The sequence below is a fragment of the Salmo trutta genome, chromosome 1 (assembly GCF_901001165.1).
Source record: "Salmo trutta chromosome 1, fSalTru1.1, whole genome shotgun sequence".
Taxonomy (NCBI): Eukaryota; Metazoa; Chordata; class Actinopteri; order Salmoniformes; family Salmonidae; genus Salmo; species Salmo trutta.
In genome coordinates this window covers 27,893,151-27,917,263 of record NC_042957.1, presented here as the reverse complement: position 1 = coordinate 27,917,263, position 24,113 = coordinate 27,893,151, and the positions used below count along the sequence as shown (strand labels likewise).

At 43.3% G+C, this 24,113-nt stretch overlaps 1 protein-coding gene across 6 annotated transcripts in view; it reads right to left on the bottom strand.

Moving 5' to 3' along the window:
* Window positions 1-7,447: 7,447 nt before the first annotated feature.
* LOC115192831 (exostosin-1) overlaps window positions 7,448-24,113 on the bottom strand; it is a 283,690-nt gene continuing 267,024 nt past the window's right edge. For all 6 annotated transcript variants that reach the window (XM_029751720.1, XM_029751728.1, XM_029751710.1 and 3 more), the window contains 4 exons: window positions 19,833-19,922; window positions 15,529-15,689; window positions 10,473-10,644; window positions 7,448-8,141 (listed from right to left, as the gene is read on the bottom strand). In XM_029751720.1, the coding sequence (XP_029607580.1) occupies window positions 7,956-8,141; window positions 10,473-10,644; window positions 15,529-15,689; window positions 19,833-19,922 (609 nt within the window). In that variant the 3' untranslated portion in view covers window positions 7,448-7,955. The remainder of the gene's footprint in view (window positions 8,142-10,472; window positions 10,645-15,528; window positions 15,690-19,832; window positions 19,923-24,113) is intronic.

Sequence of the window (24,113 nt, the reverse complement as noted above, 5' to 3'; positions counted from 1 at the left end):
TTCATGGTACTGTATTGATGCCCATGTTAATGAAATACATGAGACCAGAATCAACCTTTTTTTTCAAGTTTCCAGGGTTTTTCCTTTTTGACAATTAATGTATAATGAACAAAATGATAAACGCAACATGTAAATGCCAATTGCACGCTCCCTCAAAACTTGTGGCATTGTGTTGTGTGACAAAACCACACATTTTAGAGTGGCCTTTTGTCCCCCAGCACAAGGTGCACCTGTGTAATGATCATGCTGCTTAATTAGCTTCTTGATATGCCACATCTGTCAGGTGGATGGATTATCTTGGCAAAGGAGAAATGCTCACTAACAGGGAGGTTTACAAATTTGTCCACAAAAGTTGAGAAATAAGCTTTTTGTGCATGTGGAAAAATTGTGTGGGATCTGTTATTTCAACTCATTAAACATGGGACCAACACTTTACATTGCGTTTATATTTTTGTTCAGTGTAGATTGAATTGCTGTATACATGATTTTCACTGAAAGTTGTGAGCCCCAGCAGGCAGGTTTGATTCAGTGTCCCAGGGAACAGCCAGCCAGAGGAGGGCTTTATTAAGCGATTGAGGGACCTGGAGATGGCAAATGGCAACTTCTCTCTGGAGAAGTAATTCTGTCCTATGAATCACCATTTTGGCATGTCAGACCTTGGCTACACCCAATTCACTCATATCAAGCTCCGACAGAGTATAAGGTGCATCGGAGGAGGGCATCCACATATCACCAGGAAGAATAGCTGACAAAACACTGCACCCTAGACTGAAATATCAGAGGAATAGACTTCAGACACAGCATCGCCTGTCAAAGCCTGGACTATCACCACATCAGCACTCTCTCTCTCAGTCATAATACCCTCCTGGTAAAGTGATTGCGTCTAGGATCTCTCACAGAGACATGGTGCTATCAAATCCTCAAAGTGATGCTCTCCACCCACCCACTGATGAGGAAAAAGTGCTTAAAGTAAAAATTATTTTCAGTCTCAGTCACAATCAATGTGAGGAGTGTCCGTCTTGGCTTCGGTGGATGATGGTGTTTCTCTGGGCTACGGACGGAGCCGGTCTGCTGCAGCCTACAATAGGGCTATACCAGAGAGTAGAATTAGGCTGTTGGCCTCTCCATCCCTGATGTCCATTACAGAACAGCCATCCCTGCAGTCCCAATCTGACAAATGTAAAGAGACAGGCCATGATGAGCAATATTGTGGGACTCCAATAAGAAGAAATAGAGGTATAATGGCTTTTTATAACACAATTACAGCAGAGGAGCCATATCGCATCTCCCCCTGCTACAGAATCAGCTCCAAACTTACCATAACTAATATCTGGGGAGGAAGAAGAAGTATTTGTGCTCTACTTGCAATCATAACTCAATTTGGGCTGTGTGGATTTCCATGGTCCTTCCCCCCTGTCACCACAGCAATTTGGTGAGCCCCTCTCAGTCTCCAGTGAGGGACAGAAAATGATCAATTTGACGCCATGGAAACTGTTGACGTTTCAGAAAACAAACAGTTTTATCAAAATGGAATTATAATTCAAGTTCCATGAATCTCAGCAGTTTTTCTAAATATTATTTATGCAGTTATTTGCCGTGTTGGTTCACAACCAGAGCACCATTTCAAAAAGGATGAATATTTACACTTTTTGAAATTATAATCAACATGCAAGCAGTGATGTAAAAAGTAGCCAATTTTCATACTTGGGTAAAAGTAAAGATACCTTCATAGAAAATGACTCAAGTAAAAGTGGGTCACTCAGTAAAATTGTACTTGAGTTAAAGTCTAAAAGTATTTGGTTTAAAATATACTTAAGTATCAAAAGTAAAAGTATAAATCATAAAAAATTCCTTATATTAAGCAAATCAGACGGCACCATTTTTTAATTCATTTTTTACTTACAGATAAGCCAGGGGCACGCTCCAACACTCAGACATAATTTACAAACGAAGCATGTGTTTAGTGAGTCCACCAGATCAGAGGCAATAGGGATGGTCCTGTCCTGGTCCTGTCCTGCTTGCCATTCAACATGTAAATCAGTACTTTTGGGTGTCAGGGAAAAGGTTTTGGGTAAAAAGGACATCATTTTCTTTAGGAATGTAGTGAAGTAAAAGTAAGTTTAAAAAAATATAAATGGTGAAGAAAAGTACAGATACCCCCAAAAATGACTTAAGTAGTACTTTGAAGTATTTTTACTTAAGTACTTTACAGCACTGCATACAAGTAAAGATGAACAGTTTGGTGCAGCTAGACAAACAGGCCGCCAGCTAACCATATTTACATAAAGATACAATGAGCACCAAAAGTACTGTAACAGTGACCAATTTGTTGTTTTGGCTCTGTACTCCAGCGCTTTGGATTTGATATGATACAATGACTATGAGGTTAAAGTGCGCACTATCAGCTTTAATGAGGGTATTTTCATCCATTCATCCAGCACACAATGACATCAAGCTTGTGATTCTACAAACTAGTTGGATGCATTTGCAGTTTGTTTTGGATGTGTTTCAATGTAGTGTCATTTTGGATTCACTTTCATTTGTGAATAAGAATAGAATATTTTATACTCCTAAATTAATGTGGACGCTACCATGATTACAGATAATCCTGAATGAATCCGGAATAATGATGAGTAGGAAAGTTGGGGGTATGATATGTATTCCACACCTGCATTGCTTGCTGTTTGGGGTTTTAGGCTGGGTTTCTGTACAGCACTTTTGTGACATCAGCTGATGTAAGAAGGGCTCTATAAATACATTTGATTGGTTGATTGATATTCCTCTAAAACATGCTAATCTGTTATTGTAAAGGTGAGAGGTAGCGTCCAATCATGGTAGAGTCCACATTAATGTAGAAGTGTTTAGAAACAAAACAAAAAACTAACTGCAAATGCATCCAACATGTTTGTAGAGTCACAAACTTGATATAGTCATATCATGCTAGGAATATGGGACCAAATACGAAACGTTTGGCTACTTTAATAAACATAAGTGAATTTGTACCAATACTTTTGGTCCCATAAAATGGGGGGACTATGCACAAAGGGTGCTGTAATTTCTAAACGGTTTACCTGACATGGAGGAAAATACCCCCAAAACAAAGCTGTCAGTCTGCACTTTAACCCCATAATCATGGTATAATTTCAAATCCAAAGTGTACAGATACAAAACAATACCTTTGGAGCTCAATGTAGATAGAAATATGTATAGACAGATGAATGGATTGACCATCAGCATTCTCTCCTCTCCACAGTGTAGCTGTAATAGGTGTCCAGAGTCATGACTGACCCGTGTCTCTGTCTGACACCAGTGCTGCAGGAACACAGACTCACATACCGTACTCCATAACGATGCCACGGCCTTTCCTCTCTCACCTCCTGGACTGTCTATGGATGTAGGTGTGTGTGTGTGTGTGAGAGAGAGAGAGAGAGAGAGAGAGAGAGAGACAGAGTGTGAAACAGAGAGAGAAAAAGAGAAATGAGTGAGATATAAAAAGAGAAATAAGAGAGGGAGAGAGAAAAGGAATGAGAAATAGAGACCGAGGCAGAAAGAGAGAAAGACAGAGAGACAGAGAAAGACAGAGCACTTCCAGTTATTTTCCATTTACACCTATTCAATTAGTTTACTTTACTCTGTGGCTGAGCCCCAGGGAGACACGCACAGACATATAACAATGGCCATGATGATGCAACACTCTCTGGAGAAATGGTCCACGGCTGAGCCATCCTCAACGTGAGCTTGGACCATCACAGAGAGAAAAGCTTTTGGTTCACACAATGAGTCTCCAGGCACAGACCTTGATAAAACCCCATCTGCGACGGTAATGGGGCTCTGGAGAGGGTTTCTCAGGGCCCATAAAGGAGACGTCACTGCATGCACACCTATGTGCCGAAACACATCTAGGGCTTAGACTGCCCGTTATGAGGCGAGGGAATGTCAGCTGCTGTCTGCTTGTCCTCTCATTTGATGTGCGGAGAATTGGGTCTTTATTTTTTATGTCTGGGTGCTCCGGTGTGGCATGCGCTGTGCAGATATGTCACAAAGGGCTTTGCTGCCATACCGCCCTGAGATGGGATGGCTTGATGTCTACAGTCATTGGTTTTTTTTCTCCTCTCCTGACAACTCCTCGGCTCCAAGCCTGGTGGTATTTGAAGCTCCCTGACCTCACACCCAGCCAAGCTGGAGATAACAGCTATACATCAACTTTGGGGAGACCAGCGAAGGGTAGCTAGGCCTCTGAAGATAGCAGACACCTGACAGGAAATGTCACGCTACTTTTACTCAACAAAGTAACACAAACAAATTGTAAACATGGGTCGTTCCACGAAAATAAGTGCATTTTGCTATTTTAGTAATTGTGCACCAATATAACATTTTCATAGCCAGTTATATTCAATCAAATTTGAATATGAAAAAAGGTTTGCTAATGTCCCTCTGTCAAACCTGTGTCACTTCTAGGAAAATGAACTAACTTGTAACGCCAACATTTCTTCAAGTTTTACCATCATTGTAAAGGCCTAGTAATTTTGTTGCTTTGACAGTCATTTCTGAAGATTATTATGTATTCCATGTGATTCTTTTACATCTGTCCCTCATGTTGAGGTCAACCCTGTTACGTGAACTGAGCTCTCATTTTAATACGGTGAAAGTATTCCCTTTTAAACAATTGCCACTCCCTGTTGTACACAACAAGCTTCCATTCCTCCGTCACAAGGGGATTTGTGGCTGATTAAAGAAGAAATCAACCCTGGTACAGTCAACACTGTTACTATATTTTAAACTTAATAGGCAATTAACTTAACTTATTTTTTGTGTTTTTTTATTAAGTTGAACATGTGCTCTGTTTGATAGAATGTAAAAGATTAAGTGAAACCTAAAAATAATTGACCAAGTTACACTTCTCAAAAGGCACCGAATTGATGGAACGACCCACATGGTGTTCGACTGGCAGAAAGCGTTAAAACAAGAATAAGTGCCAACCTTACTACTATTTCAATATTAAGGCAGTAGAATATGAATGTATAGCACTGAGTGTGTATGACACCAAGCCTGCACTAACGCCTAAATTAGAAGTATGCAGTCACATTTGTATTCATTGTGAATCAACTGCTTTGCAGGGCGGACAAGTTCATTTCAGAGATATCAAATAAGAGTTTGGAATTGTAAATGCTGTTCTTGTATGTCGTCACATATACTAAACCATCTCGACTGGCACAGTAATGAATGAGAAAAGGGAATCTAATAAAAAGCAAGCTGCATGATAGTCGAACGTGCTAAATGTGTCAGAGCTAATTCAGGCCATTATAACCAATACACTCAGAATAGCCCCTCGACGACAGAACATTGACATTTTCATAGACACAGAAATAGATTAATGAACACAGACATTAGCCCTGCTCTTCCTCTAAAAAACAAATAAAGGCTGGCTCTCCATTTGGATCAATGTGGATCAATGGCAGTCTCATTCTGTGTCCTCATTCCTATTCCCCCAGGCACTACAGGCAGAATGACTGGTAGTATGTATCAGTATCCTTCCTACACCACCACCTCTTCTCTCCTCTCGTTCTTCATCTCTCCTGTGTTACATCTGAACAGAGCAGATGAAGAGAGAAGACGCCTTCAAAAATACTATCAAATGTTCTTTCCCTCCCTTATGGGGGTGAGAGAGATCAATACATCTATTCTAAATCTATCCATTCGTATTCAGAATGGACTCGACTCGGTGTAAAATAGCCTTGTCTGGGTCCCACTTGAGAGAGAGGCACTCGTAGGAGACAGGTCCCTCAGAAGCTGTATTGAATAAGTTCTGGGGGAGCGTCGACATTATCATGCATCATCGTGAGAAGGCAAGCGAGAGATATCCCCTTGGCCAAACTGAAACAAAAACACTCTTGCCTGCCTGCCATTAGGCTCCTCATTAAATCATTGGTTGTTTATGTGCTGGGCAGAGCATGGTGTCGAGACCAAACTGTAAAACCCATTACTTTCAGAAAGAAATCCCTGGTTGCAAAGGTAAGCTCATGTCAGTGTTATTCAAAATCAAGTTTACTTCATTACTGTTTTACTAAGTTGGGTTGGTAGGTTGGGTTGGTTGGGTTGGTAGGTTGGGTTGGTAGGTTGGGTTGGTAGGTTGGGTTGGTAGGTTGGGTTGGTAGGTTGGGTAAGTTGGGTTGGGTAAGTTGGGTTGGTAAGTTGGGTTGGTTGGGTTGGTTGGGTTGGTAGGTTGGGTTGGTTGGTTGGGTTGGTAGGTTGGGTTGGTAGGTTGGGTTGGTAGGTTGGGTTGGTTGGGTTGGTAGGTTGGGTTGGTAGGTTGGGTTGGTAGGTTGGGTTGGTTGGTTGGGTTGGTTGGTTGGGTTGGTTGGTTGGGTTGGTTGGTAGGTTGGGTTGGTTCTCTGGAGGGACATAATGAAAGATGCGTCAAACCTCGAACAGAAATCAAAGACGCCTGTCAGAAGCATCACCACGCCTACCTCTGTGGCTAAGCACTATCTACCTAGTAAATCCAGCAGCGGATGCAGAAACCCACACCCTGTTTATAGCTAGGCAGGGTCACAGTGAGTGGCATGTCTCCAGCATTTAGACTGACAACCTGGAGGAGAACAGCAAACAGATGTAGAGAATCAGGATGGTGTCCTGAGGAGAATCAGGATGGTGTCCTGAGGAGAATCAGGATGGTGTCCTGAGGTGGTCTTTGATGTAGAGAATCAGGATGGTGATGTAGATGTAGAGATGTAGAGAATCAGGATGGTGTCCTGAGGTGGTCTTTGATGTAGAGAATCAGGATGGTGATGTAGATGTAGAGATGTAGAGAATCAGGATGGTGATGTAGATGTAGAGATGTAGAGAATCAGGATGGTGTCCTGAGGTGGTCTTTGATGTAGAGAATCAGGATGGTGATGTAGATGTAGAGAATCAGGATGGTGATGTAGATGTAGAGATGTAGAGAATCAGGATGGTGTCCTGAGGTGGTCTTTGATGTAGAGAATCAGGATGGTGATGTAGATGTAGAGATGTAGAGAATCAGGATGGTGTCCTGAGGTGGTCTTTGATGTAGAGAATCAGGATGGTGATGTAGATGTAGAGATGTAGAGAATCAGGATGGTGTCCTGAGGTGAATCAGGATGGTGTCCTGAGGTGAATCAGGATGGTGTCCTGAGGTGGTCTTTGATGGGAAGAGTTGTTTGCTCAACTTTTGCATATTTAACATTTCACCAAGGCGGAAGAACATGGGAGTTATTCCTTCTAAACAGGTTGTATACCGCCATCATCGCTGAAACAGAGAAAATAAATACAATAGGCTGTATACATTTCAGCATATTTTATCAGATTAGCTTTTTTGGCAATTTAAAGCTCATAGGAGAACGAAGCAACCAAAAAAAAAAAAAATGGAACAATTCCAAATTGAAAGCCCAATAAGCCCCAGAAATGAATAATGGAAAGCAACATATACAATGTTAGAGAAAAACTTTATAGATCTCATGGAGGACAAACACAATGCACTGTGTTCATTTTTGTTTAAGATCACACTGCCACAGAAAATATCTGAAACCAAACAGGAGTGCACATTGCAGGCTTTTGTGACCTGACTTCCTGGTTCCTCTGTCAGAGAAGGAATTGACAACGACAATCTGTCTGATGTTGAAGCGTGTGAAAAGTCACAATATAATTTTTTTTGACAACAACGACGACAACATCGACACAGTCCAACTCACTGACATGGAAGATGAATCATCTTCAATAGCCAAGATCATTACCTCTGGGTAACAGTCCTGGTGTTGCATATTTCATAATAAATTACTCTGTAGAGATTTCACATACGGTTCGGACAGTCTGACTGACTGAACAGGCTGGTCAAAAAAGGCAGTTCTTTTCACTTGCAGCTGGGAAGGAGATTTGGCCCAAACCCACACCACTCAAGTTTCGTTTGTGTGTGTATGAGTTTGTGTGTGTTGGGTTCACAGCCTCTCGATGTCCCTGTACTTCTTCCTCAGAATGGAGACCTGGTCCTTGAACAGCACAGGGTCCAGTCTCATCTGGGAGTGCAGCAGGGGCATGAACCCAAACCAGCTGCTGAACGAGTTCATACACGTCTGTCTCTGGGCAAAGTGGTCCGGGTCGGCCCACCGGGACGTCTTAGAACCCTGTGGACAGACACACAGACAGAGGAGGTACGTCAGTTCAGCACACCAACCCCACACAGGTCACGGTACGAACTGACTCTGCATCAGTTTAAAAGCAGAAGCATGTACTGTGTGGAGGATGGTACATTAGAGCTGTGTCGTCTGATGTAAACTGTTTTCCCCTCCAAAGACGGCCTGGAAATACATAAAAAGGTTGCTGAATGGAGTGGAACCCAGGGCATTAGGAGAACAGCTCATATTTACTGTATACACACACACAAATAAAACTACATGTAAGAAAGGTTATATTTTGTTGCCTTTTAACTCCCATTCAACTGATAAAGTGCCGGCCAAAATCTCCGTAAGTCTCCAGCAAACGTCCCCATGTTTCCGATTAACTTTCCTGTGTGATCTTGAAGCAGGGCAACAAATGTTACAGCACCGATGACTGCAGTGGAAAAATATGCCTGGAAAGGGTCTGAAGATACTATGTGTTGAGAGAGATGGGAGAAAATCCACCACTGCTACGCTGCTGCCTACACAATTAAGACATTAATCACAGAGCCGATAGAGGCGAGTCATCGGGCTGCCCCGAGCTGGGCCATCAATCAGGCCTGACGTGGGCCGGCCCCGGCTCAGCCCGTGCACACCAACCGGACGGGGAATCACACTGTTGGTGCGCTGCAGCCGCCTCCACCTCTCTCTGGAGGCTCCTGAGTGAACCGGTCTGTAATACTGCAGTCCCTCCTCTCTCATATCCCACCTCACAGCACGGATCACAGGCCAGTGTCTGGCTGCTCCTCTGGCTGCAATTTCAGGCTCATTTCAGACTAGCAGGCACATTGAGATCAGTGGAGGCTCCTCAGAGGAGAAATGGGAGAACCATCCTACTCAGTGAATTTCATAAAAATAAAAGTAGTGAAACATAAAAATAATATATTAATGTCACCAAATAACTGACTAAAACACACAGTTTTGCAATGGAGGTCTACAGAAGCCTCAACAGCACCCTCCAGGGTAGCACCATGGTGTAGCCACAGGACAGCTATTTTCAGTCCTCTGGGTACATTGACAATACAAAACCCAGGAGAAACACAGTAATTATGAATACTTCCAGAGGACGTTCTCCAACCTATCAGAGCTTTTGCAGTATGTACTGACAAGTTGTCCATCCAATCAAAGGATCATTCTTCTTAGTTTACCTTTCACTTACTTAGCTAATGCAGCTAATTTGTTCTACTCCACCTGACTCAAACAGAGAGGAATGCCATTTATGTTAGCTAACCGGCTAAGGTTATCCAACACCGCAACTCTTAAGTCAAGGTAAAAAAAAAATTTTTACAGAGTAACTGCTAAACTGCTTGCTGTACACTGTACTGCATGAATGTACACATGGATTGGATTGTGGGTTTACTAACGCGTTAGTTCTAGTTGATTGACTAGAATGTTAATATGGTGACAACGACGTAGGCTATGTAGCGGTTTGCGGTTATGGTATGAAGGTTTCGATGGAGAGTTTTTTTTCGGCTGGTCAGAGACAGCTGTTCAGTTGTGCACTGAAGTCCAAGGTGGAAAAGGTGAGAGGAGGAAAGCGTGTAGATGGGAAAAGGAATTGTAAAACTAGCAAAGAGATGATACTGTAGGTGGCTGCTATGAAAATGAACTGTGTGCGGGTGATCACGGTTGTATTCATTCCGCCTGGTTATGTTGCAAAACATTTCTTAAACGGAAAGAAATGGGGATGGACCTATCTGAATTTGTCCAATAGAAACTCTTGTTTTAGTTGCAAAACAACTTTTTGGACTAATGATTACACCTCAGATCAACTACATGCAGGCAAGAGCGTGCAAGGCGGTATTAAATGTGTCAGTGTCTGACACCTTGATTACTCAAATTTGTCTCATGACCTGTGTGCACCTACGCCTTAAACGTTCAATTGTAGGCTCGGTTGTGGCTACCTCATGATGTGCATAGGGCAAATTCGAGCATCATGTCGTAGCCTAAACCTATCGATGTTACATTGAGCTGGATAAATGGAATATGAATGACAGTCTTCCAATCTGATGTTATCGAAATATTCCATGCTCATGGTACGATATCGGAAATCTTACTCCCGAATCTTAAATTGCACCGACCGCCAAAGCTTGAGATTGTGCCCTGACCCAAGCACTGGATACCTGATATCTATTGAAATTGGCCGTTGGTTAGTGATGTATGCTGGGTAAACACAGGGTTTCATGGATGGCATCTTCAACGAGCTAGGATTGTCAGGTCAAACGCGCATGCTCAGGCACACACACGTACGCACAAACGCATGCAAGCACACACTGTTACCACAAAGACCTACTGTACCTGCTGCATCATTGTCTCCTTGTACTGCTTCTTCTGGGTGACTTTGATTGGTGGGAGCTTAGTGACAGCAGACACCAGGAAGTTCATCAGGATATCCTCACAGTTGGCCATCTGGTCCACCATGGTGAGAAGGCTGGCTGGCAAGTAGTGAGTGTACAAGTAGTGATAATACCTAGAAACACAGAGAGAAAGAGGGATGGATACATTCATAAAAGGACACCACATTGATATACTGCATAGTGCAATATTGCAAATGGAAACAGCAGTGACTACACAGGAAATCAAATCTCCTTAATTCCATTCTCAGTGCCATTTCCCGAAGGTTCACCATTTCTCTGGATAATGTCCCTTGTTGTTTTCTATTCACTGAGAGTCACAGAATATGGATGGTAATCTGTCTGGTGGAGCCATCCGGCAGAATGAGGGGAGCCAGCCCAGAGAAGAGCCACCCTCCCTTGCGGCCTCATCCACCCGCCTGACGACACCCAGAGACGGATGTTTTAATTTCTCAGTGAGACACTTCGCCCCTCTCTTTCTGGCAGCCCTGATTGTACCATGTCTCATTTCCCGTCTGTTTATTATGTTGAGGGCCCTGGCTGTATGGCTGACAAAGGCAGGCGCATCATTTCCTGTACGTCTGTGCTAAGGGATGGGCGTCAGTCAGTCAGTCAGTCAGTCAGTCAGTCAGTCAGTGTGGGGCACTCTATTTAGATCCAGAGGCAGTCTGACTCATGCCTTATCTCTCCTCCTCCTTTTTGGTAGCTCCGCTGGGCTCTTGGCCTCTACAGCATCAGCTCAGCTATTACTGTCAGCCTCGTGAAGGTGAGGTGTCACAGCCAAGGTCTGCCGTCAGCACCATATGTCGGTCTCATCCGCGCAGGAAAGATGAGCACAAGGACTTTCCTTTGAGACAAACTCTGTGGCTTTCTCTCTGCGAAGCTATTGATCTATTTGGTGTTGTAAGTTATCTTGTCAACGTTGTCATTTTCCAGATCTGAATATAACACTCTGCCTGATATCTTTGTTCATGTTAATATCTTTGGATGGGAAATGTACACTGAGCAAAAATATAAATGCAACATGTAAACATGTTGGTCCCATGTTTCACGAGCTGAAATAAAAAGATCCAAGAAATGTTCCATACGCACAAAAAGCTTATTTCTCTCAACTTTTGTGCACAAATGTGTTTACATCCCTGTTAGTGAGCATTTCTCCTTTGCCAAGATAATCCATCTACCTGACAGGTGTGGCATATTAAGAAGCTGATTAAACAGCATGATCATTACACAGGTACACCTTGTGCTGGGGACAATAAATGGCCAGCCTAAAATGTACAGTTTTGTAAACAACACAATGCCACAGTTGTCTCACGTATTGAGGGAGAGTGCATTTGGCATGCTGACTGCAGGAATGTCCCCCAGAGCTATGGCCAGAGAATTGAACGTCTATTTTTCTACCATAAATCGCCTCCAACGTCGTTTTAGAAAATTTGGCAGTATGTCCAACCGGCCTCACAACCACAGACCACGACCCGCGGGATTGTCTGACTGATTTACTTTTATGAACTGTAACTCAGTCAAATCTTTGAAATTGTTGCATTTTGCGTTTATATTTTTAATCAGAATAGCTATCTGATTAATGACACAGATTTGTTAATTGCGCTGATCTGATAGGATTGTTTTTAACACTTGCTACTGCTGACAATATGGTAGAAACACTTGCCACTTGACTATTATCACAATGCCTCAGTAGACAGACCCTTGAGAGCCTTGAGAGCTGAATAATAGAGGCATTTTGAAACCACACAATAGATTACAACAATGACATGTTCTATGAGAGTAGTTTATCTGCAACTGCCCGATAAGACATGACTTCAAATCTCTCATGAGAGGAAAATACTTCTCAATTCAATTTGCTGCATGGCTTAATAGTTTGTATTCATTGTGTTGAGGCATTGCATTTACAATCAAATATTTTATGGAGAAAGGAAAGAAAAAAACAGACGTTATTTCCTTTTCTATTATGCTGCTTATATACAAAAACTGTCAGTGGTGTGAGGAATTCGGGTTAGTTTTGTAAATGGCACTTACTGTACTGAAAGAAGTAGACTACTCCAGCAGTCTCTTTTTCAGGACCCTGTCTTTCAAAGATAATTCGTAAAAATCCAAATAACTTCACAGATCTTCATTGCAAAAGGTTTAAACACTGTTTCCCATGTTTGTTCAATGAACCACAAACAATTAATGAACATGCACCTGTGGAACGGTCATTAAGATACTAACAGATTACAGACGGTAGGCAATTAAGGTCACAGTTATGAAAACTTAGGACACTAAAGAGGCCTTTCTACTGACAATGAAAAACACCAAAAGAAAGATGCCCAGTGTCCCTGCTCATCTGCGGGAACATGCCTTAGGCATGCTGCAAGGAGGAATGAGGACTGCAGATGTGGCCAGGGCAATAAATTGCAATGTCCGTACTGTGAGACGCCTAAGACAGCGCTACAGGGAGACAGGACGGACAGCTGATCGTCCTCGCAGTGGCAGACCACGTGTAACAACACCTGCACAGGATCGGTACATCCGAACATCACACCTGCGGGACAGGTACAGGATGGCAACAACAACTGCTCGAGTTACACCAGGAACGCACAATTCCTCCATCAGTGCTCAGACTGTCCGCAATAGGCTGAGAGAGGCTGGACTGAGGGCTTGTAGGCCTGTTGTAAGGCAGGTCCTCAGACATCTCCGGCAACAACGTCGTCTATGGGCACAAACCCACCATCGCTGGACCAGACAGGACTGGCAAAAAGTGCTCTTCACTGACAAGTTGCGGTTTTGTCTCACCAGGGGTGATGGTTGGATTTGCGTTTATCGTAGAAGGAATGAGCATTACACCGAGGCCTGTACACTGGAGCGGGATCGATTTGGAGGTGGAGGGTCCGTCATGGTCTGGGGCGGTGTGTCACAGCATCATCGGACTGAGCTTGTTGTCATTGCAGGCAATCTCAACGCTGTGCATTACAGGGAAGACATCCTCCTCCCTCATTTGGTAACCTTCCTGCAGGCTCATCCTGACATGACCCTCCAGCATGACAATGCCACCAGCCATACTGCTCGTTCTGTGTGTGATTTCATGCAAGACAGGAATGTCAGTGCTCTGCCATGGCCAGCAAAGAGCCCGGATCTCAATCCCATTGAGCACGCCTGGGACCTGTTGGATCGGAGGGTGAGGGCTAGGGCCATTCCCCCCAGAAATGTCTGGGAACTTGCAGGTGCCTTGGTGGAAGAGTGGGGTAACATCTCATAGCAAGAACTGGCAAATCTGGTGCAGTCCATGAGGAAAAGATGCACTGCAGTACTTAATGCAGCTGGTGGCCACACCAGATACTGACTGTTACTTTTTGACCCCCTTTGTTCTGTGACACATTATTCCATTTCTGTTAGTCACATGTCTGTGGAACTTGTTCAGTTTATCTCTCAGTTGTTGAATCTTGTTATGTTCATACAAATATTTACACGTTAAGTTTGCTGAAAATAAACACAGTTGACAGTGAGAGGACGTTTCTTTATTTGCTGAGTTTATGAACCAGTGTGTGTCTGTGGCAACATGTGATGCTGGTACAGAACAATAAAAACCTGATCACACCCCTCCGTGGTAAGAGTAAGTGACAAGTGCAGGAGAGTTTCTGCTATAAAGTGGGAGAATGTTAACAGGTCTCGATATGTATTAGGGATTTTTATAACCACCATGCGTGCCTGCCTGCCTGTATGTGCTCAAAGTAATTGGTATGTGTTACCGCATTCCCCTCCTTGAGCTATTATCATGGCCCCTACACCCCTCACAGATGTGCAGGGGTTCTGAATGTACAGTGCCTTCGGAAAGTAACATTTTGTTGTGTTACAGCCTTATTCGAAAATGTATCAAATAAAACAAAATCCTCAGCAATCTACACACATTACCCCATAATGACAAAGCGAAAACATTTTTTTAATTTAGACCCTGATGGGAGAACCTGCAGCACTCCACCAATCAGGCCTTTTTGGTGGTGGCCAGGAGGAAACCACTCCTCAGTAAAAGGAACATGACAGCCCTCTGGGAGTTTGCCAAAAGGCACCTAAAGACTTTCAGACTACGAGAAACAAGATTTTCTGGTCTTGAAACTTGAAACCAAGTTTGAACTCTTTGGCTTGAATGCAAAGCATCACGTTTGGAAAAAAACCTGGCACCATTCCTACGGTGAAGCATGGTGGTGGCAGCATCATGCTGTGGGGATGTTTTTCAGAGGCAGGGACTGGGAGACAAGTCAGGATCGAGGAAAAGAGCAAAGTCCAGAGAGATCCTTGATGAAAACCTGCTCCAGAGAGCACAGGACCTCAGACTGGGGCGAAAGTTCAACTTCCAACAGGACAATGATCCTAAGCACAGAGCAGAGACAACACAGGAGTGGCTTCGGGACAACTCTCTGAATGTCCTTGAGTAGCCTAGCCAGAGCCCGGACTTGAACCTGATCGAACATCTCTGAAGAGACCTGAATATAGCTGTGCAGCAACGCTCCCCATCCAACCTGACAGAGCATGAGATGATCAGCAGAGAAGAATGGGAAGAAAACTCCCCAAATACAGGTGTGCCAAGCTTGTAGCGTCATACCCAAGAAGACTTGAGGATGTAATCGCTGCCAAAGGTGCTTCAACAAAGTAAATGTGATATTGCAGTTTTTAATTTGTAATACATTTGCAAAAAAAATCTAAAAACCTGTTTTTGCTTTGTCATTTTGGGGTATTGTGTGTAGATTGACAAGGAAAATAAAATTTCATCTGCCCCTGTGAGCACCATGTTACTGTACCTGTGATAGAACCCAGCCCCTGTGAGCACCATGTTACTGTACCTGTAATAGAACCCAGCCCCTGTGAGCACCATGTTACTGTACCTGTAATAGAACCCAGCCCCTGTGAGCACCATGTTACTGTACCTGTGATAGAACCCAGCCCCTGTGAGCACCATGTTACTGTACCTGTGATAGAACCCAGCCCCTGTGAGCACCATGTTACTGTACCTGTGATAGAACGCAGCCCCTGTGAGCACCATGGAGTACTGGTTAGTCCACTTGGAGGTGTAGCCCCATCTTGATTTGCTGCCGTCCCAGTAATGGCTGCGTGCTGGGTAGCCCACGATCCTGTCTGGGAAACTGTGCCAGACGATGAAGGCAAAGTCAACCTGTGGTTCAGATGAAAAGACAACATCTTTCAAAATCGCTGATAGCTGATTTAATGCAGAAGTAAATCTGTCTATGTCAACTAAAGTACAATGTAGCAAAAGAGTAGGTTTGAATTCCAAAGGTCTTCTTCTCAGGAACACCAAATGTCAAGAGACAGTCGCTCAAGTCCAGAGAATATGAAGAATACCACATAGTAGAATACACTCACTGACTTCTGTTGGCAGAGTGGCACCGAATTCATTTCCAAAACGCAAGAGAGAACAGAGCCCAAAAAACAGAAGGTCCCTTAAACCAATCACACACCTCTTAGCTGTGTCATGATGCATGTGTGCACAATTATGAAGAAATGAGACCACAAACCTGGGAAAAAGGTTGAAAACATCTTTCTTAATGTAGCATTTGATTAATCGCCGAGTTAGCCATTACCTCAGTGCAGGATTTATGATATCATGCAAATAATTTTGCCTTTTGGAATTACGCCCTTATAATGCCCTGATTGTGCCTCGCATCCTTTGTGACAGACTGATTTGGCACATTCACAATGTGTCTTAGTTAATTATGGATTGGAAATAGGGACGGAGATTAATGACATACGCAGAGGGGAAATGCTATCCCTTGCAGAAAGGCTTTCCAAGGGCAACATACATTAATCCCATTTAATACATAAAATGGTTTCTGAATATGGGTTGCTAAGAGTCTACATCACAAATCCCTACCGGCATATAAATTACCTTTGGCATTTGATGTGATATGTTATTAAATAATAGAAAAGTACACTCTTAGAAAAGGGTTCCAAAAGGGTTCTACGGCTGTCCCCGTTGGAGTACCCTTTTTGGTTCCACATAGAACCACTTTGGGTTCCATGTCGAACCCTCTGTGGAAAGGGTCCTACTTGGAACAAAAAAAGGTTTCCTCAAAGGGTTCTCCTATGGGGACAGCCGAATAACCCTTAGGTTCTTGACAGCACCTTTTTTGTCTAAGAGTATATAGTCATATAGGAAAGAAAGACATGCAGCATTTGGTTTCCAGCATATTCACTAGTATTGAGTTCTCATGATCGGAAGGAAAGTAAACTTGTGACATTAGATCTTGTTAAATGACCAAGATCATGTCGTTGTGTTCCATTCATTCATATCAACAGTTGATATATTCCACTGGATCCCTGGAGAACATTTGACAGGCTGACTGTTTTACTCTGTGCCCTGCTCTCCCATGGGCAGCCAGACAGTGTCATGATAGGAACATTCATATTCCACACCGTATCCTCTCTTAAAGCATAATCATGTGATTAATGAGTTGAAGCAATGCAATTATGAATTCTGTCCTGTCACTGTTCTATGTAGTTATTATAATATGAAAAGTCCCATTAAAAATGCTCTACTCGCTCACATTTCAGTTATTTTCAATTAAGATGATTTCAATGTTTAAAGGGCAATTACTGAGACAGATTATTAAGCAGAAGAGGGATTTGCATCTGACTGGTTCTTGGCTTTTCGACAGACATCTATAGGATTTGTCTTTTTTCTAAAATAACCTCATAAAACCTTTGTAACATCCGTTCTGTAATCTTGCACCGCTATACAATTTAAGTGGATCCTCTTGGAAGGTGAAGATTGACTTGGTGCAATTAATGACATCTCAAATAGATAAATTATATTTTGCAGGTCTCTTATACGCTGATAAGACTCACAATTCACTAAGGATTAGGTCTTTACTCACCGAAATCTTATGGGAGCTTCAAATTTGGATAGCTGCGGTCTGAAAGGTGTTTATTGGCAAAACCCTTCCCTTTCACCAGCATGAAACATCTTCATTAAAGCCTTGTTGGGGCTCGAGCCTCATGGTTGCAGATGGTCTCATTCTTAATGCAGGTATTGGATGGGGTGAAATAGACCAGAAAGAGAAACATAGCCTTCTGTGTCTGTCTGTCTGTGCATCATGTGTCCAAAAGGTATGACGGAAATACATGTGGAACGTAATCATTACACCGACATGTTGGTCAGTTTAGAAATGTGACATTTCCCAAAGCAGAACCTTTTCTTAATTAGATTCACAGCAGAAATGTGTATTGATACACACCGAAACAATACAACATGTGCTTAGAATGGAAAGCAGCAGGTGCAGGAAACTATTATCACTCAACCACCAAGACTCCAATTTCATGCAGAAAACAATGAATTTCCTAATGAGCTTGATTTAACAAGTTCAATATTTGCAACACAGTAAAACACCGCAAATCCAACTTGTACATTGCGTCACACACAAACAACGTCGACATTTCCAAGGGCTCAGCCAAAAGAACTCTGCAAATGTTTGAAACTTTTGATTAAAAAAAAACGAAAGAGAGAACATAATCTTCACACTGAGAGGCAACTGCTGCTTTGGTTCATTTAGTGATTTTTTTTACAACTGCCAGCAAAATGAGCCTCTCTCGTCCTTTTTCCCTTCCAAAGACGTGAAGCTTAATCAAACTGGGACTTCATGGTTTGACAGTCTAATGATCATCGCAGAGACTAGCATGCCGGAGAGGTAATAGGTTTCACAAACCTCCTGATTGCTTGAAACAACTTGGGCTTTCATTATTTTCTCATTCCAGGCCAGATGGTGAATACATGTTTTTTGAATTGGCACCATGGTCACCGAATTTGCATTTCACAGCATGGGAAGATCCTTTAGCTAACTGCATCCAGATAATGAAATCATCAGGAGAAAAAGACCCTCGTTCAAGATGTTGCTAGTCAGTGACTCAATAACAGGAATCTTAAATACAGCAAATTTCCTTTAGAGGGGCAATCAATCCGTCCCGACCACGAGAGATGAATTAGTTATTACGCTATGCTTGAGAAATTAACTCCATTGTAGGGATTTCTCTCATGGACAAGATGTGTTGAAATTACCTCATCAATATTAACATGCAATATAAAATCAATAGGGCGAGAGAAACTTGGAGACAAGATACCAGACCATTTCACTGATACTGTTTCATGGAGAAACACAGGGGTGGAATTTATCAGATAAGGCAAGACAGGTTGTTGGCACCTTAATTGGGGAGGACGGGCTGGAACGGTATCAAATACATCAAACACCATTTCCATTTGCTCACTTCCAGACATTATTATAAGCCGTCCTCCCCTCAACAGCCTCCTATGAGGCGAGACATCCCCGTGGCTCAAAAGGCTGAGATGTATTAGTTAGAGAGGATGAATTACACTTTACCGTGGATGGCTAGTGTGATGGGTGGGCATCCACCTGGACCACAGACTAGATCTACTAATATAACCTGTCAGCACGTTTCACCTCCCTCTGTCTTGTTTCCTCTACAGCAGGTCATGATACCAGCGTTGACTTTCCCTGTAGAGTGCCGCCCAGGCCCCAGTGCCTGTCTGAACATTAGGCCAGAGCAGTTACTCTGAAAGAGCCAACTTTGAGTCTGAGATACTCCATTAGGCCATGTTCTAACGGAGTAATATTAATTCCTGATCAAATTATATGGGAACAAGCAATTAAATAGAGCTTTAGCGCTTTGCTGATTCTGCAATGTGCAAATATTATACAGAGACTAATTGAATATCAGAAATGAGATTTAACAGGAACAAAATGCAGGCACAGAGACAGGGCATAGCAACAAGCAGAGCGAAACGCGCTCTGCATAACAACAGACTACAAACAAAACAAGGAGTTGCTTTGAAGATGAAGGAAGTCAGTTGGTGTACATCTCCACACCCCTGGGATAGGGACTACTTCCAAGAAACTGTCTGGAAGTTCTGTTACTTCTTCAGATGCTGCTCAATCTCACCAGTTGGTGTTGTTGTGGGTGTCAATGTCAGATAAGAGACAGGAAACGCTGAAGCTGATCATACAATGTTGATTGTTGGCTAATTTTCACACACAGGCTTGGGACTCAAGCCCGCCTAGCTTTTTTCCCCCATTATCAAATTAAATCAGAGAATGTTTTTGGGTACTATAAAATTCTACTTGTAGACTCCCCTCACAGTTACCTTCCAGTTCTCACAATAAGAAGAGGGCGTGGGTAAGATACTGCATAACATTGCTAAATGAGGATTGATTGAATCTGGTCTTTGAACGTTAAAGCCCCAGGTAGAATAGGGAGACAGAGGGGGAATAATAAGTCATCCTCCTACCTCATTGGTCGACAAGACGGAGTCCTCGTCCAGACTGAGGACAGCATCTGTGAGGATGACGTCATGGGGGGAAAAGCGACTGCTCATTGTCTGGGGGGGAGAGGGGGAAAGAGGGAGAGATGTGGTCAATTGCTGCAGTCGCAAACTCCAAGAATCCATCCACTGGCTCGGATGTCAGCACCTCTGACTGTGTGGGGACCTATTCAATCACAAGTTGAAGTATTTCAGGTGCTGACATCCGAGCCATGTTTGAATGGGCTTGGCTAGAAATTGTTGGAGTGGAGTCACTTTTTCATGCTGGGTGAAAAGAAGAACAAACCATTTAATCAATTCATCCTGACGCACCCAGAGAGTAACCTTAACCTTCTTCTCTGTTTGAAACATAATTGCATTTCTTTAGCTCTCCGTAACAGCTCATCCATAGAAGGCCAATCTTTGCTATTTCGGGCCTCACATTCCACTCCTCTGTAGGCTACTTCTGGAAAGATTCTATTATTGAAGGACTATTCATTTTTAAGGAGGAAATATTTCTCTGATTATTGGATGAAAAACCTTGTTCTGTCGAGTATGTGGGTGAAGGCCAATGAGACATTAAAAACCCCACAATTGCCTGGCAGTATCTTCTGCCCCAAAAAAACACTTCACAATAACACTTGTCCGACTAACAAATACAGTGCAATTACAGTGTAGGTACACAATGGAAAAATGTATTTGCAATTACATGACATACTATGAATAAAATGCCTCCACTATATCTCCTGTTATTGACGCTGCTTCTATTTGAAACGACTGATGGCTGTTTCTCTCTCTGCGGCCAGCGTTATTGGTAGATTGCCTGCTGCAAAGTATGTCCTATAATATTAGGGAACACACACATCGCAGAAGTGAACTGTCAGCAGTGGCCTCCTGAGAGGGATCTCAGGGTAATCCTCTTCACTGTCTCTCTCTCTCTCTGGGAGGCTGCCAGCCAGAGTGTGTGGTGTGATGCATCTTCACTAAAACTCCCCCTGCCTGCCTGCCTGCCTGCCTGCAATGCTCTTGACACCAAGCTTAAAGGGTTAATACTGCCCTCTCTCTCCCTCCTGAACTTCACTGGCTGCTGCCTCATTCATCAAATCAGAAAGTTATTGATAGGAACCTGTTGACTTGGAGATTAGCCTCGCCTCGGGTCGGCTGCTCAAGAGCAAGTGGGCCTGGCCGCGCTTTCGACAGGGCCTCTCGTCATTATTTTGCAGCGGATGACTCGAGGTGCTGTGGACTCACATCACCGCGGCTTAATGGGCCCTTTCCAATGCAACATTATTTCCTATTCGCTTTAACTATCCCTGCCTGGTGTGTCATAGCAGGATAATAGTGACAGCGTATCGCTGGCATGGCCGCACAGCACGGAGACGAGCCACCGGGCTCAGGAGAGCCCTTCATGGGGCCTTTTGAAAAATCATTTAGCAGCTGATTAAACGAGGAGCATTTGGTTACTTTAAGAGTCGTTTAGGAGTCGTGTGGTAAAAAGCTCTCGTAGGAACATATTGAGAGAGACAGAGTGGCAAAGTACAGGCTTTCAGTATAACTATTATACACTCAGTAATCAGCCATTTATCAGCTGTGGAGGGCCCTTGGGATGAATGACAGCAATCAGACCTGACTCTCAATGACAACGATAGACAATCAAGTAACAAGACGACGTTCCTGAGAAAGAAGGGTGTGGAGGGGGGGGGTTGCTTCTTCTGATAGGTAGCTACACTATATAGGTTAGCTCCTAAAAGGTTATACCTGTGCATAGAATCGGTTTGGTATTCATAAGAGTGCTCAGATGAAGCGCGAGTGAGGCTAGTTTTTCCCGAAGAGGCAGAGGAAGCCGTCGATCTTGTTCTCCGGGATTTGCCAACGTGATTCTTTATCTTATGTTTTCAGACTGTCATGTTAAATATGAATGATGTATATTTATCCTATCTGTCTTCTGTGCTTGGGGGCTTGATTGAATAAAAACCAGTTTAATAAAATACTTGAGCTGCAGCGTTAACCCTCATGGGACTGCAAATCCATTTTACATGAGGAATGCATATTTCTATGCTAATTCTCCAACCACAGGTCTACGGGATCACCGTATTCTGTAGGAGCTATCGATCTGCAGACCAGGCTAATACGACGTGGATGCCCTAATCCATTACACTAAACACAGGCTTCACAGAGATCGCTGTAATACTGCTATTGACTCATAATTACAGGATTTTTTATTATTTAAGTGTATTTCTATAAACGAGGAAATAAGGGGACTCCAGCTTTAATAGCTCCACGTTCAGAGACTGAAAGTACTCTCGCGAAATCCTAATGAATCCATCGCTATTACGAGCTAATTAGATTCCCTCTGTGGAAAACAGGAACTCGGATATCCAAGGGCAAATATATATTTGGTCAAAATAGAAATGAATAGAAAATATCACAATGTGAAATGAGTATGCCTCTTTAGTTGAGAATCATTTCATCAATTGAACAGGGCCAAATGTGAAAAGATTCTACGTGACATGGATTCCTTTAATGTCAATAAGTTTACAGTTTGTCTATCAGCGTGCCAGTAATAGCGTATGGATTTCACGGCGTTTTCCAGATTAAAGCATGGAGGACACCTACTAAAGCATTCTCAAACAAAACTCCCTCAGTAATTACACGTCAAAATGATCAACATACTATTCACAACAGCGGCATTCATTTAGTTCTGCATTGACAATTACCATACTCAGTATAATGTACTTATTGCTCTAATTTCCCCATCCCCATGTTGTGATGATTACACACTGCTCTGGATGTCAGGCCAGCTGTTGTTGTTGTAATATCGCTCACCCCTCTGTTTCACCCACAGCTCTGCCTTCAGATCTCTATATAGTCTGGAACTCCGATTCCAATACACATCTTCAGGGACTGTTTGTCCTCCACTCTGCCCATCTCTCTCTCTCATCCCCCGTGTCTGTCCCTCTCCGCCTCCTCTGTCCCAGGGCCCACCGTCCTTCCCCCAGGGCTGCTTTAACTGGTCCCACTGAGACAGAGGCACAGGGTTCTGAGCTCGCTCTCTCTCCTTTCCTCTCTCTCCTTAACTTTCCTCTCCTCTCCTTTCCTCTCTCTCCTCTCCACTCTCCCTCCTCTCCTCTCTCTCTCCTCTCCTTTCTCTCCTCTCCACTCTCCCTCCTCTCCTCTCTCTCCTCTCCTTTCCTCTCCTTTCTCTCCTCTCCCCTTTCCTTTCCTTTCTCTCCTCTCCCCTTCCCTTTCTCCTCTCCTCTCCTCTCCTTTCCCCTCTCCTCTCCTCTCCTTTCCCCTCTCCCCTCATTTCCTCTCTCTCCTCTCCTTTCCTTTCCTCTCCTCGCTCTCCTCTTTCCTTTCCTCTCCCCTTTCCTTTCCTCTCTGCTCTCCTTTCCTCTCTGCTCTCCTATCCTCTCTCTCCTCTCCTCTCTCTCCTCTCCTCTCCTCTCTCTCCATCTCCATCTCCTCTCTCTCCATCTCCTCTCTCTCTCTCCCCATCTCCTCTCTCTCTCTCCATCTCCTCTCTCCATCTCCTCTCTCTCCCCCCCATCTCCTCTCTCTCTCTCTCTCCATCTCCTCTCTCTCCATCTCCTCTCTCTCTGGTCAATGGATGTTCCCCCTAGGCAGATATACAGTGATGTATCTCTGAGTCACCTGGTGAAGATGTGGCATCATTCTCATCTCCATTGACTCCTGCTACTTCAAGGCCAATCTTTAGAGGCTTTTCAATTTTTTTTGTTATGGGTTAATCCGATTTGATGCCTGGTACACTCATAGTCAAATTTCGAAGCTCAGCAGAGAAAAGTATTTCAATGGCTCAAGTATCATTTCTGAGATTCATTTTTGTCATAGCCCATCTCTTTATAAAATGTACTTCAAGTGCTGTCATAGTGGGGTAAAGATACATTTAAAAAAATAATAATAATCTGAGATTAAATATGCATCGCATTATTGTAAACTAAAATTGCATTATGTTTTATAAAAATCCCAAATAAACAATTTTGAAGTTATGGCTAAATATAAAGCCACAAATCAAGTGTCTTTGTCATCTGTTTTCTAGTGGCCCTTGGTCCTTAGTCTGACCAGTCTCTCTCACCCTGTGTATAGCCTGCCTGGGAGACTGTGTGTTCTGGCCTCCTCTGACCTCAATGCATTATGGATCATTAGCCACCCACCTCAGGGGCCACGGGGGCCAGAGACACCACCATAGAGTACCGACCAGGGATAACCTCAACCTGACCCAGAAACCCTAACAGGTCACAGAAACCC